Genomic DNA, 13,151 nt, shown 5'->3' on the forward strand with positions numbered 1-13,151 from the left:
TAGGACATATTGTAGGTGATCGATTTACAAATGAAAAGGAGGTGTGTAGTAAACGCACATGATATTTTGAGTAAAGCAATTTGGGAGATGAGTTGGCTTAACGGCTAGGGCGGTCGACCTCGAATCTGGGTAACCGGGTTCGAGTCTCGGCAATGACGCAGAAAATCCTGTCATTCTGGGCAAATCATTTAATCTCCCCCTGCCTAATGAAAATGAATGTGTCCTCATGTAATGCAACTGACGCTATGTAAAGCGCTCTAATAGTTCAATAGCTCAAGTTCGCGCTATATAAAACTCCGTAAAAAAACAGCAGATGCTATTTTATTGAAGCCTTTTGTTGCCCTTACGTACAGTTCTTTAAAAGTGTTCACACCATGTGCAAGATGTTTTATGGGTTCCCCAGGAAGGAGACAGCCCTGAGATAAGTATCAGGATTCAAACGTGATATGTGTTTCTCAGACAATTTTTACCCATATGGTGTAATAGGCAGAAAATTACCAGTACTTTTAAAGTGGTGCTTTGTTTTTGCTACATAAATATACACATTACAATTTGGTCTACGCAACGGGTGCTTTATTTTCCGCCCACAGTTATCGCTGCTTTTTGTTCAACATGTTTTGCTTTGGCTAACTTTTCGTTTATTTGCAGCCTGCACCAATTCATTCTTATGTCAAGGCTACATTTATTTCATGCGTGCTGCCCTTTGTTTTTATGAACTAAAGTTTATTAAATTGTTTGCACACAATCACGGTCTTTCGAGTATACATAACGTTGTTTTCCTTATGTCCAAATCCGACGCCCTTGTTGGTATTATTATTGTTTTTTGATTGTTGACCTACCTGTGAATTCTGCTCCTTGGCGTGCACACAACTGTGAGATCCCTGGAGCACAGCTTAACTGATGTTTCACTAGCTACAGCAGCAACGTACAACCCAGTCATACAATGAGTCCATTGTTTGCCCCCCTGTACCTCTTTCTACTTTTGCTTCTAGCATGATTCCATGGCAGACTTTTCTCATGGAGCGATGATGATTTTATTTTACTTTTTTTTGTTGTGTTTTTTAAGGGGACTGTGTGTGTAATTTGCTTGAGTTCAGGTTAATAAACCCATATACTTTAGGCGCGAGGCCAGGACAATCACCAGCCCAAGTTGAACACTTTTACATTTTTCCTTTTTTTCATTATACGTATATTTGGGTTGTGTGTCTGTCACGCTCTCGATTGTAATAATTCCAAACCTGCTCATCCATTATGAAGCTTGTTTCCCTCAGTCCGCAACCATCTCATCCTTTCATTGTTGTTATTCTTTTTTTCACAAGTTTAAAATTTACACACGTTTTTTGTATCATTCCAGACGCAGCATTTTACTTCATTTACTTTTTGCAATGAAAAACTACCTACGGCAAAACATTGTCATTCGATTATAAACACATTATATGTTTGCACTTCTACTGTATTATTTTGTTACCTAACATTGAAAATTACATTTTAAATAGACATAATAAAATAATATTATCATTTACAATACCAATAGCTCTAACTTTCACAAATGCGAGACCGATTGCATTGCAAATGCTTGTTTTTAAAGTTATGAAGTACTGCACATTGTAACTGACTGACAGAATTCTGTAGATCTGCCTACAGTATTGAAGTCTCTTGGCACCGGTCTAAACACTGTTTAGCCTAACAGACAAGTATTCAGCATTTTCCTGAAGCTTAAAAATGAGTCAGAAACACTGATGTCCACAGGTAGGGAATCCCACAGTCTTGGGGCCTCAAATGAGAAGCTGTCGTCTCCATTTGTGTTTATATTTGAGGACTGCTAGAATTGCCCTCATTTTGCTGCATAGATCACGATTACAGACCTACCACCTGATTTTAGATGCCAGACTGTAAGAGTTCATTGAAGGAGAGACTTGAATAACTTGATAGAGCTCTTAAAAGCAATGCGGTCTGGGATTGTGAGCTGCTATGGCTGCCAGTACATGGCTGGTTTTCTTGAGCCCAAAGACTGTTCTAAAAAATAAATTACTCTACATATTGCACTTTATGGGAGAGGGAAACAATAACTGATGATAAAAGCTTTAGTAGGGATTTTATGTTTTTCCTGTGACTCTTGGGTACCAGCGAAGACTTTGATCCCCAGGCTGGTTGGCAGTGAAGAGGAGTTGAAGCACGCAAACCAGGTGCCCAGCTGTTTAAAAAGTAGTCCAATATCAAAAAACATTCAAGGTACTAAGTGCCAGAGTGCAGTTGATGTGAGACTTGACATCTTGCACCCCTCAGCACCTCAGGGTGTCTGGCAAGTTTGTCGAGAGGTAGCCAGATGCTTACGGAATTCATGGTATATAAGCTGCCTCAGTGATGTTCAATAAAGGGTTTCCTGACTCCACAAGAAGAATTGATAGAAACATAGTGCCTAATTGCTGTTCACGTTTGTAGAAGTTTGTAAGTGTTGATATTTGCATTTAGTTGGGGTCATAGCTTTTGAGCAATACTATTTTGTGCATATTATGTTTGTGAAAAATGTCGAGGAGTTATTCGTGTTACTTTGTGTTTTGTTAGTGTCATTGGTGCTCGATGGAAAGAGAGAATTGTATTGTTTCCTGCACAGTAGTAAATTCGCTAGATGAACGGTGTCCCGTGTATGTCTGAGTGCTTGAAGGGTGTCTGTGGGATCAGTCTTTCAGGCGTTTTCTTTGACAGATGGGTGAGTTATCAGAGTTCTTAATTTAAGCAACTTTTGTGACATCCCACTTGATTCTGTCCACACTCATTGGTAGTGTGTTGTATGCAGAGAAGCCCTGTTCACTGTCCGATGCAAAACTATCATGTCTGTGTCATGGTATGGGAACACCAATGTCACTGATGATCATGTTCTCTTTGCTGTCAGCAGGAGTATGGACTTCTGCTAGTTTCACAACAAGGAGATAACATTTTCAATTAATGCTTAGCTATTGCTTTCCTTTTTAATACTCACGTTTATATTATTGCCGCCTTATTTCAGATTCTCCAGTTGTCCCCAACCAAGTGTCACCGAATGTAAAGAACGAGAAAGAAAAATGCCCTGCAGAGAAGTCGGATCTTAAAAAAAGACCCGCAGGTGAGCTTGCAGCCAAGGTTATTAGTGACAGCATGTCTCCTTCATATCTGTGGGGATCTGCTTAACTTGACTCGCCTTCTCTGCACACCCCGGGGACACAGAAAAAGTGATCAGGCGCAGTTGATGATCTGGATCTTCTTGCTACAGCCTGACACATTTGTTCTTTACTTGCCATCCAATTTAAGCACCTTTGTTGCATGGATACGGGAACACATGCAAATAAAAGTACGCTGTGAAAGCAAAAGTCAAACTATTTTTAAGATTAATATTTAAAGAACATAATTGATTATTTTGGATTCAAAGGAAACCTCTTCATAGGCAACTGGACTTAAACAGGTATTACTACACGTGTCCCATTTAATTTAAAGAAATGCTGTTTTCCATGAGAGGTGAGGTAACTTATAGACGCCCCACTGTGCTCAGGGGGTCTTGACCCAGTTACGTAGGAAATGGTCTCCCAGGAAAGTTGGAGGAGGTCCCAAATGTTACCACAAATGTATTGCATTCACAGCAGTAAACTTCTGCCGAGCAATAAAGCACGAAGGCAGGGGATGCTTTTTACTGATCTATCCCAGCGAATCTGGAACTGCCCCAGCAGTGTGCCTAGGGAAGACGGTGGGGTTGTGAAAGTATGGACTTTAATACCCTCCCCCCTCATCTATATCCGGGCAGGAGTACCTTTGCCGCCCTGCAATGAAATGCTCTGACATGCTGTAAATTTATGATTGGAAATTAATGAGCAGTGAATTCACCTACAATTGTGGAAATTGCTACTCTCCATCTTTGTGTGTGAGCAGCTGGAGACACAAGCTGGTGACAGTGCACATTTTGTGTACACAGAATTATCAAAGTGATACTAAGGACTCTAACAAATCTGAAATACAATAAGCCAGTTGGGCTAAAAATAAAGGTTTGACAAGATGGCAGGCATTTAATTGACGAACCCCAATGTGATGTTTTCAAAACCTATTCTCTGAACGAATTTGGGATTACATGGCTTTATTAGAAGTCACATGTGTGATACGCCTTATATCTTTGTTTCCTGACCGTACCAAAAACTTGCCTCTGGTTTGGCCCTGCAATTGCCATCTGAACTCTTTGTCCATTCAATGGTTTGAGGGCTCATGACTACATAAGTTCAGGACTGTATGTTGGGAGAGTACTCCTTTATCAAATGTTTTATCAAAGGTTTGTTTTGATGGTATGATGAATGTTATGGTACAGTGGAGCAAGGCAAGGATTCATTTTAAGTTGCATGGGAAGTGTAGTTGTAAAATAAAATATAAACAAAAATTATTGATTTGAAATTAATTCTGAGTCCCTCCATATGGATTTCTAATGGGCTATTATCCAGATGTTTGCTATTCTTGTACCAAAAATGGAAGGCTAGCGGTTTTTGTCCCCATATACCTTGTTCGGGAGGGCCTGAAATGGTACCATTCTTGGGTGATTCGTACAGTCTTCTGTGGAATGCATATTCTACTATTGGGAGACAGGCTGCCCTGAAGTGTTAGAAGGCTGATATCATCCTGCGCCTCTCATGGGCCCAGGAAGGTAGGGAAGGCATGACGATTCGACACTAACTTTACTATTCTATGATGAACCTGTTTCACCACTGGCCCAGCAGAATAGGGACATCTGTACAGCACTTAATTTTACTGCTGTCGCATCGCCCTGCCCCTTGCTTGAGCCCAAAGCAGCAGTAGAGGGAACACTGCACATCTCTCGACTGTACAACTTTCCACTCTTGTTCCTCACAACTTAGATGCAATGTTTCAGATTGAAACACGTCTTCTCCCCATTATCTACAAAGCAGTCACAAATTTCTAAGCGGAGCAGATGACTTATTATTGCTCTTGTATCCCTTCCATATTCACACTTCAACTTGTGGTTTGTAGTTGACCAATCCAATTCCGTACCTTCTTTCATAGGTTTTGACACCACATCTGCCGTCCGCCATTAATAAAATATACAAGTGCCATTGTTTTGAAAAGGCCCAGGATCTTCGCCTGGGCGCAGGTGAGGGTCAACAGCGCACTCTTTCTGATCGATAGGAGCACCAAATAGGGATGCCCCCTGTGTCCACTTTTATTTGTGCTTTAATTGAGCCTCTGGCAAATACGGGCAGGATGGACACACTCCTTGACAGATTTTTAGTTATCCTTTTCCTGAAACACCCGCATCAATCAACTCCGATTTGCAGAGCGTGGCTAATCGCCTATGAGGGTTTTCAGGTGCTGCGCTCTTGCTGGGGTAGTCGAAAAGCCAAGTCTTGAGTCCCTTTCTGAATCCGGAAGAGCGGATGATGTTCGGAGGTGTAGTGGAAAGTCATTCCAGGACTTGTTACAAGGAAGTGGTTTCCTCAAAATGACCTTAACAGTATTGTATCGGGTATTGGCATATCAACTTGTCATAAGCCTATATCTTTGTCTGTTTTAAAAAATCAATAAACAAGTTTGTAAGAAAAGGCTCCAAATCTGACAGATATTGTATTCTAGAATCAGTTGCCCTGTTAATAATTTTTTTGCAAATGTTGTTTTATTTAAAATTGCATGTGTAGAGTGTTTATGGTTTTCTCTGCGCGTGGGATTTAAGCAGGACACCCTTGTTGACTTTTCATCGACTGGTTTATGTAACACTCACTTGTCCTATTTGAAAGAGTCTAATGTATAATGGGAGCTGGCTCTGAATGTACAAGTTCGATAACCTCTTCCTGTCTGTTTTGATAGCTGCTTGGTTGTTACTACACACGGTCATGTTCATAATTGTCTCCTGCTTCTAGATTGTCCCCCTGTCAATGCTGTGCTTCAACCGAACATAAAATGTGAGGAAGAAGTCTGCCCCTCAAAGGAGCCAGAGGCGATAGAGCCAGAGACAATAACTTTGGGTGAGCTTCAACCCCGTTGTATTACAGGAAGAATGGGAAATTTGCGATGCATTCAACATTGGGAACATTTACTCTCCCTAGAGAATCTTGAAACTTAGTTGAATCAAAGAGAATAAAGGGTAGTGTGGAGGATTTCATTATGGTTGAGAAAGCTTTAGTTGTTGTGACCTTACCCTCACACTATGTTTTTTTTGCAAGAAGTAGAGAAAGAGTCTTCAAGGAAACGTGACCCTGCTTTTTAAAGTGATATTTATATATTTGATCTTGAGTTTCTGGAGCCCAGAGTATTGAAATAGCAGCTCTTCACAATGGCCGACCTGGAAAGATGTGAGAAGCCAAGAGCAACTTTCTTAAAACATTTAGCACCCAAAATTCCCAAAGGCCATTGTCGGAAATATTTACCCAATGTTTAGAGTGCCAGGCTCAGCGCACACATTGCAACAAACTCTACAATTACCTTTATTTAATCGAGTTTGTCAAACTTTGCCTTTGACATTGTGGTGGAGAGGCACAGGACAAAATCATGTGGCTACTGAATTCCTCTTAGAGTAAATGTCCAGTATATTTCAAATGTCCAGTATTTGTAAAGTGCGAACAATTACCCAAGGGTGTCAAGGTGCTGGGGGCCGTCGGGAAGATTAAGCGAGCTATTGCCCAGAGTCACATGCTGGGCTGATCTGCCGCCGGTGTCGGGGATCGAACCGTGAGCCCCCTTGTTCTGGAGTCAGTCGCCCCGGCTGCTGCACCACACCTCTTCATAGAGTAGAAACCATTTTGTCAGGTGTGTATTATTAGATTCACACAATGTTTAATGATTGAATGTTTGGTATTTATTACAGAAGCTTCGGCAGCAGACCCTGTGTTTTCAGAGAATATTAAAGATGAGGGCAGAGCTGACGTTCAGGAAGAGATGGAGTCCGAAGGAGACATTAGTGGTGAGTCTTTGTAGGAGGTGAACGCAGGGTTGCTTCATTTTGGGTCGTTTTACTTACTTCCAAGCACTCATCACAGCTCGTATAGTTGACATAAATGTAATGTCTTAGAAATACTGTCTGTCCTAGGTGCCTTTTCTGTAGAACCGTGCTAGCTGCCATTGGTAACTTGCAGCCTGAAAGTAGGTTTGGATCATTGGTTCTGCAGAGCTTGTCCATGTGACTCTTTATAGCTTTCCCAGAAGTTAGCTGAGTGGCCCATCAGAAGCTGAGAGGCCCTTCGTATGCTTATGTCAAGGTCTATTTATATCTTAATACAATTGTGCTGATAAGGAGCTCTGAATCCAACCACCTTGGAAGTCGTTGTTAGAAAACTAAAAGGCTAACGCTGTGTCCTGGGTAACTATTGACGACTGTACTTTTCCCAGGGGCCTCTGCGGTGATTGCTGAAATGTTTCCTAAATGTTTGGCTGTCTCTGAAGTGCTGGTTATTCCTTTTACCTTGTTTCAAGTGTTTGCACCTGGCCCCAACGCCCCTCTTTCTCTATGCATCCTCACCTCATTGCAACAGTGCCCGCAAGGGCCTTGCACCCAGTTAGATCTGTTTCATGTGAAGTGTTCTGTCTTACTTTGTGGTGATGTAACGCAGATCGAACATATATTACATTTTTGGCGCTGAAAACATTTCATTTCCCCCTACAGTAGTGCCAGTCATTATCAAAAACGAGGAAGCCACTTCAGACCTGGATCATCCAGATATGGAGCTAGGAGAAAACAGTGAGAGTCCAACAGGTGAGTAATCGGGGCTCAGAGGAACAAAAACCTTCAGAGAGAGGCGCTTCCTGGGTGCTTGCGTCTTTCATTTGGGAATCTGTGTGCTCCTCTATGTGCTGCACTCCTTCAACATTGATAGTTCAGGTGATTCTGTTACCTGGGAATCTTTTCGAAAAATAACCTTTGTTTGGGAGATTTCTTAGAAGGCTTACATCTGCAAATGTTTTGTGTGGGGTTAGCCAGCTATCAGTTCTGCGGCAGAAGGGAGACTCTTTCAATGATTCATTATAAGTATGGGTATGTTTTAGATGAACTCAGATAATTGTACATCAAAGTCCATGATGATGCCACATTCAGAAGAGTCTAGGTGTGAAGTTCTAGGGTTCACTGCATCATATACAACCCATTCTTGGGTGCATCATAGATGTGCTGACTGACATGTCATAATCATTTCTCCCTTCTACAACTATTCATATGAAGGGCTGGCAAACCGGACCATTTGGCCAGTGAAGTTGGTGCCACCAAGTTACTCCTCTAGTGCCAGTAGTCACAACAAGGTTCATTCAAGGGACAAACTTGCGCATCCCAGCAGTGGCTAAAACACTCCAAGATCTCTCATTAGAGTGGGATTTTTAAATGCGTCGCTCTTCTACTGCCCATGGCCCATTCACCAACCCTTCCACATTCCGTCATTTTATGAGCAGGGTCGATCTTTTATACCACATGTTCCACTTATCTGAGTTTTACAAAACGATCATTTTAGAAACCCATTCCAATTGTTCTGCATCACAAATGACTGAGGTGTGACGTGTGAGTTACAGTTCGATCCTGTGAAAGAAAGAAAGTGTTGTAAGACATATCTGCTTTAGTCAATGCTTCATGGTATGTCCATCCCATTACACAATCTATGATGGTTACTCTTTCAGAAATGATGCACATTCTTGGCTGCCTCTGCCCGAATGTTTCTTGGGGGAAAAACATCATTTCAAGGAGGGATTGATATCAAGAATATTAAATGTGACTTATATTGAGGAAAAAGCATTTTTAGGTGAGACTTCATACTAAGTTGCCACTGTGGAACTACTTGACCTGGTTGCTATTCCTGGCTTCCTCGCTTGACAGCCTAGTGTAATGCATCTCCTGATCGCCTTGCCTCTGGTCCTCTATCTGCATATAGCTTGGAACATTGTTATATGAGCTGTGTGTACAAGCTTAGGAAAAATCGATATTTATATTTAAAAAATAACATGGGAAGAAACCTGAGTGGTAAACACAGGTGTATCATTATTCATTTTTAAGAATAGTATAAGCCAAGATCGTTTGATTTACTCAAATTATTCTTATAACATATTAATAGAGTCTTTCAACCTGCCCTCTTCATCCATTGGTCGGTTGTTGTCATTCACATTTTCCTATCACCTCCCACAGCACAGGGCAGTGAGTCAGCTCACTTCAGTCATTGGCTAACTTCTCTTTGAGTGATGGTATTCTTCTGTCCTTTCACAAGGAGCACATCCTCACGCAAAGTAGATCCTTCCAGGGCCGGGACGATGTACGGTTTTTCAGATCAAAAAAAATATTTATGCTTTAAGCCCATTGCTTTTTTTTTTTTTTTTTTTTTTTTACATTTGACAAGGCCCCGGCAGCACCACAAACATATTTTGCAAAAGCAAGCATTGACAAAGCCGAAATGCTCACAGTCAATGTCAGATCTATTGGCTTTGCAAGGGCTTGTTATACAATCTCTTAGAAATCTCATTTGATATTAGAACATCATTTGGAACATGAAACACTTGGCAGCCAAATAAAATTGTGTGGAACGTGCTCAAACACTACTGTGAGTGGACATCATTTGTAACTCGGCAGTGAACAGTTAAAGACTACATTACAGTGTTGCTCCATCAATCTCCTTATTCCGCTTATTACTTATCTTTTTCACCAGCATCATTCTTTCTCTACACTTCCTCGCTCTCTAAGACCATATGCCCTGTCTCCTGCCACCTGTCGTTTAAACTTTATCATCCATTGTACTGCCTTCCCCTTTCCTGCCTCCCATCACACTGCTGCTCACTGGTCGAGATTCACTGGCATGACACATTTCTCATCAGATGTCCTGTTGCATCGAGTGAAGGATTGATAGGTGTGGTAGGGAAGGAGAAAGACAGGATTTGGTCATGAGTTCATTGCCTTATTATCCTTCCGTTATGTGCAATATTGTGTTTTTATCGGCTTTTTCCCTTTTATGAGCCTTTGCAGCCAGCAGGGTCAGTGTTTCAAAGCAATCATTTAACATAAAATAACATAAACTAGATCACTTACAACATTCCAGAGAAAGTTGAAATGCAGACAGTCAATCTTATTTGTCAGAATGCACTCTTCATATGAAAACACAGGCTTGAGCTGAATCTCGCTCATTTTAGAGGGACAAAATGTAAATGTAGTGCATTTATATAGCGCACCGCACACCCCCGAAAGGGTCTCTCAGGCGCTGTACAACCCTTCCTGGCCTTTCCCTGTGAACCCCCAAGGTGAAGCCAGGCATCCTAGCGCTTTTGGGGCCGTTGTGGAGATTAAGAAAGCTATTGCCCAGAGTTGCAGAGTGGGACCCATGATTAGAATAGGCACCGAGGCGATAATTATCGGGCCCGGGGAAATTGAGCCCAAGACCCGCCGAGGCGGGAATTGAACCCTGGTCCGGGCCAGACCTCTGCATCAGGGTCTGCCGCTCTAACCATTGAGCCACACTTCTCCACAAAAGAGATGTGAGGATTAGTAACTAGGGGCAGCAATAATCTTGAAGCTGGTCATTAGTGCTAGTTAATATCTCTGCGCATATACGTCGAGTGGGATCCAGTCACTAGTATTATTGGCTGGCCGTTCAGGCAATCATGATAAAGCAAAACTTGTAGTGGAGTGACCATTGGTTATCAGCATATGGGGATGCAGGCAATAACCGGCAGAAAAGGCCTTCATTTTCTGATTCCTACTAAGCTCAAAGATTTTTTAAAAGCAGGTCTGTTTTGATATCTATGCTATCCTTATTTTGCTGCTGTGATAAATCTTCACTTATCTGTGCTACCTTAACATTCATGCAACGACTCAACCTTTGCTTTACAGATGAAGATGAAGTGCCCCTTACAGCCGATGCCAGCTCAGCATCTCCAGCAGAAACCGCTGACTTCCTGTCCAGAAAGCGCCATGCTGTTGCTGACGAAAGCCAGCTGGATTCTCTTGAAATTGAGAGGAATGAATTGAGAACAAAGCTGCAGACCAAGTGGGCTGTGGACCTCTTCAAAGGTTGGCTGAAGGAGAGTAAGCGTGATGTGGCCTTTGAAAACTTAAGCAGCGACAGCTTGTGCCAACTATTAAGGACATTCTATGCTGAGGTCAGAAATGCAAAGGGAGAAGAATATCACATTCAAAGTCTTGTCTGTGTCCGGGCTGGAATAAACAGGTACTTGAACAGTCCTCCCTTCAGCCGGGCCATAAACATCATGCACGATCCCAGTTTCATGGCAGCCAACAATGTGTTCCTTGGCATCATCAAACGGAAGCGGAGAGAGGCGAAGCACACTGCAGAAAGACACGGTGCTATTACAAGAGAGGACTTGATCAAGCTCCGGTCGAGCCCAATATTTGGCGTAACCGAGCCAACCACATTGCTGAACAAGGTTTGGTTTGAGGTCCAGTTACACCTAGCGCGGAGGGGTCGCGAAGGCCTCAGGGTGCTACCACCTGATGCTTTTGCTATAGTAACTGATGAAGATGGACACGAATATGCAACACCCACTTATGAGGCTTCAAAAAATCAAAATGGTTCCTCTGAAAGGAGCAAGGCCTCGCTCAGGGGAAGAATGTACGCACAACCTAAGAGTCCCTCTTGTCCAGTAGCAGCACTAAAGTTGTACATCTCGAAAATGCCCCCTGGTGCGCCATGCTTTTATTTGCAACCTCGTAAACTCTCTGCTCATCAAGCTGTTCGCGAAAAAGTGTGGTATACTGTGAGACCACTAGGCAAAAATGCACTTGGTAACTTTATGAAGAATCTCAGCGTTCAAGCCTGCTTATCTAAAATGTATACAAACCATTGTATCCGAACCACAACTGTGCAGCTGCTTAGTGATGCCGGTCTGGAGACGCGAGAGATCATGGCAGTGACTGGCCACCGGTGTGCGTCATCAGTCAAGAACTACTGGAAAGCCAATGAAAAGCAACGCAGCAGCTGGTCTGGCATTCTCTCCTCAGCTGGTGTAGAGACGCCAACACTTTGTACACCACCACTGCAGCAGAGTGGCATGAGACCAGTTGCTGTTAGAAAGGAGGTGCCTGTTTCTCAGAACCCTCTATGGTTGGCTGTACCAACCAGTCACAACGAGCCTTCCTCCTCCGTTCCACCCTCCTCTTTTTCATACTGTTCCTTAAATGTAGCAGGAGATGTCCAATTTAAATTGGTTTAGCCCCACCCTTGTTTACATTAATTTAACTTTTTTAAGATGACTGCTCTCTCTTGGCATTGATCCAGACACCCACCCCACAGCCCTCTCCATTCCATTCCCGTAATAAGCTATTTATTTATTTCTTCCCACTAGTTTTTTTCGTTTTACTCTGAATGAACATGCTGGTGGTGATCCTTAAGTGATTTTTTTTCATGCATCTGTTCAGATGTCCCCCTCTTTATGTGGCATGATAATGTACTTTGATGGCAGCTAATATGAGTAGCTGCGGCTTGATGAATCCACAGTTCAGGGGTGGGAGACTGCTAAAGGCCCTGAACAGCAATAACAACCACATTTATTACAGTTGTCATCACATTGCTTACTGACCTTTTCCCAATCATGTGCTACCCTTGCTTGTGGTCAAGGTTATTTCACAGTAACAACCTCCAATGCAGTCAATGAGGCTATTATGGTTTCAAAGTCTCAAACTAATTTAGAGTTAGAATCTTGTCTGTGACAAAAAGTTTCATTTTACGCATTGAGTTACTACTGTAGGAATCCAGTTGTATAAAGTATATTATCATTGTCATTTTTTTATGCTTGGATTTTGTCTTTAAACAATTTAAAATAAAAAAATAATGACATGTTTAAAAATGAAAAAATTAAACAGTATTGTAATTTTCAGCCCCATAAATATTTCTCCTAACTAAAATTTTGGGTTGCATTTTTTAGCATTTGGTATTTCTTTTCTGTAAAACACATAACTGCTAAAACAGATTTGTTAGTACTTCACAATCGGAGTCTGACAGGGGTAACTGATAACTGTTCTTGTTAATCTCTGCAGAAAACATCCTAGTCTGTGATTTAATAGAGTGTAAGTTGGTGTCTTTGATACTTGAAAACCGCACTGACGCATACCAGTTGGGAGCAGCTTTTATCCACCTATTTGCAGCACGATGTGGAGTTGTGTGGGGTGTATTGGATGTATGTGGTGTGGTGTGTAATTGTGTTGTTTTATT

The 13,151-nt window shown here is 42.0% G+C and overlaps 1 protein-coding gene across 2 annotated transcripts in view; it reads left to right on the forward strand.

Moving 5' to 3' along the window:
* Nucleotides 1–12,835, forward strand: part of LOC146856314 (uncharacterized) — a 37,453-nt gene extending 24,618 nt beyond the window's left edge. For both annotated transcript variants that reach the window (XM_085654425.1, XM_085654424.1), the window contains exons 3-7: nt 3,008–3,103; nt 5,886–5,990; nt 6,830–6,925; nt 7,625–7,714; nt 10,814–12,835. In XM_085654425.1, coding sequence (XP_085510551.1) covers nt 3,008–3,103; nt 5,886–5,990; nt 6,830–6,925; nt 7,625–7,714; nt 10,814–12,153 — 1,727 coding nt within the window. In that variant the 3' untranslated portion in view covers nt 12,154–12,835. The remainder of the gene's footprint in view (nt 1–3,007; nt 3,104–5,885; nt 5,991–6,829; nt 6,926–7,624; nt 7,715–10,813) is intronic.
* The last annotated feature ends 316 nt before the right edge of the window (nt 12,836–13,151 follow it).

This window comes from Triturus cristatus, chromosome 4_1, assembly GCF_964204655.1.
Source record: "Triturus cristatus chromosome 4_1, aTriCri1.1, whole genome shotgun sequence".
Classification (NCBI taxonomy): Eukaryota; Metazoa; Chordata; class Amphibia; order Caudata; family Salamandridae; genus Triturus; species Triturus cristatus.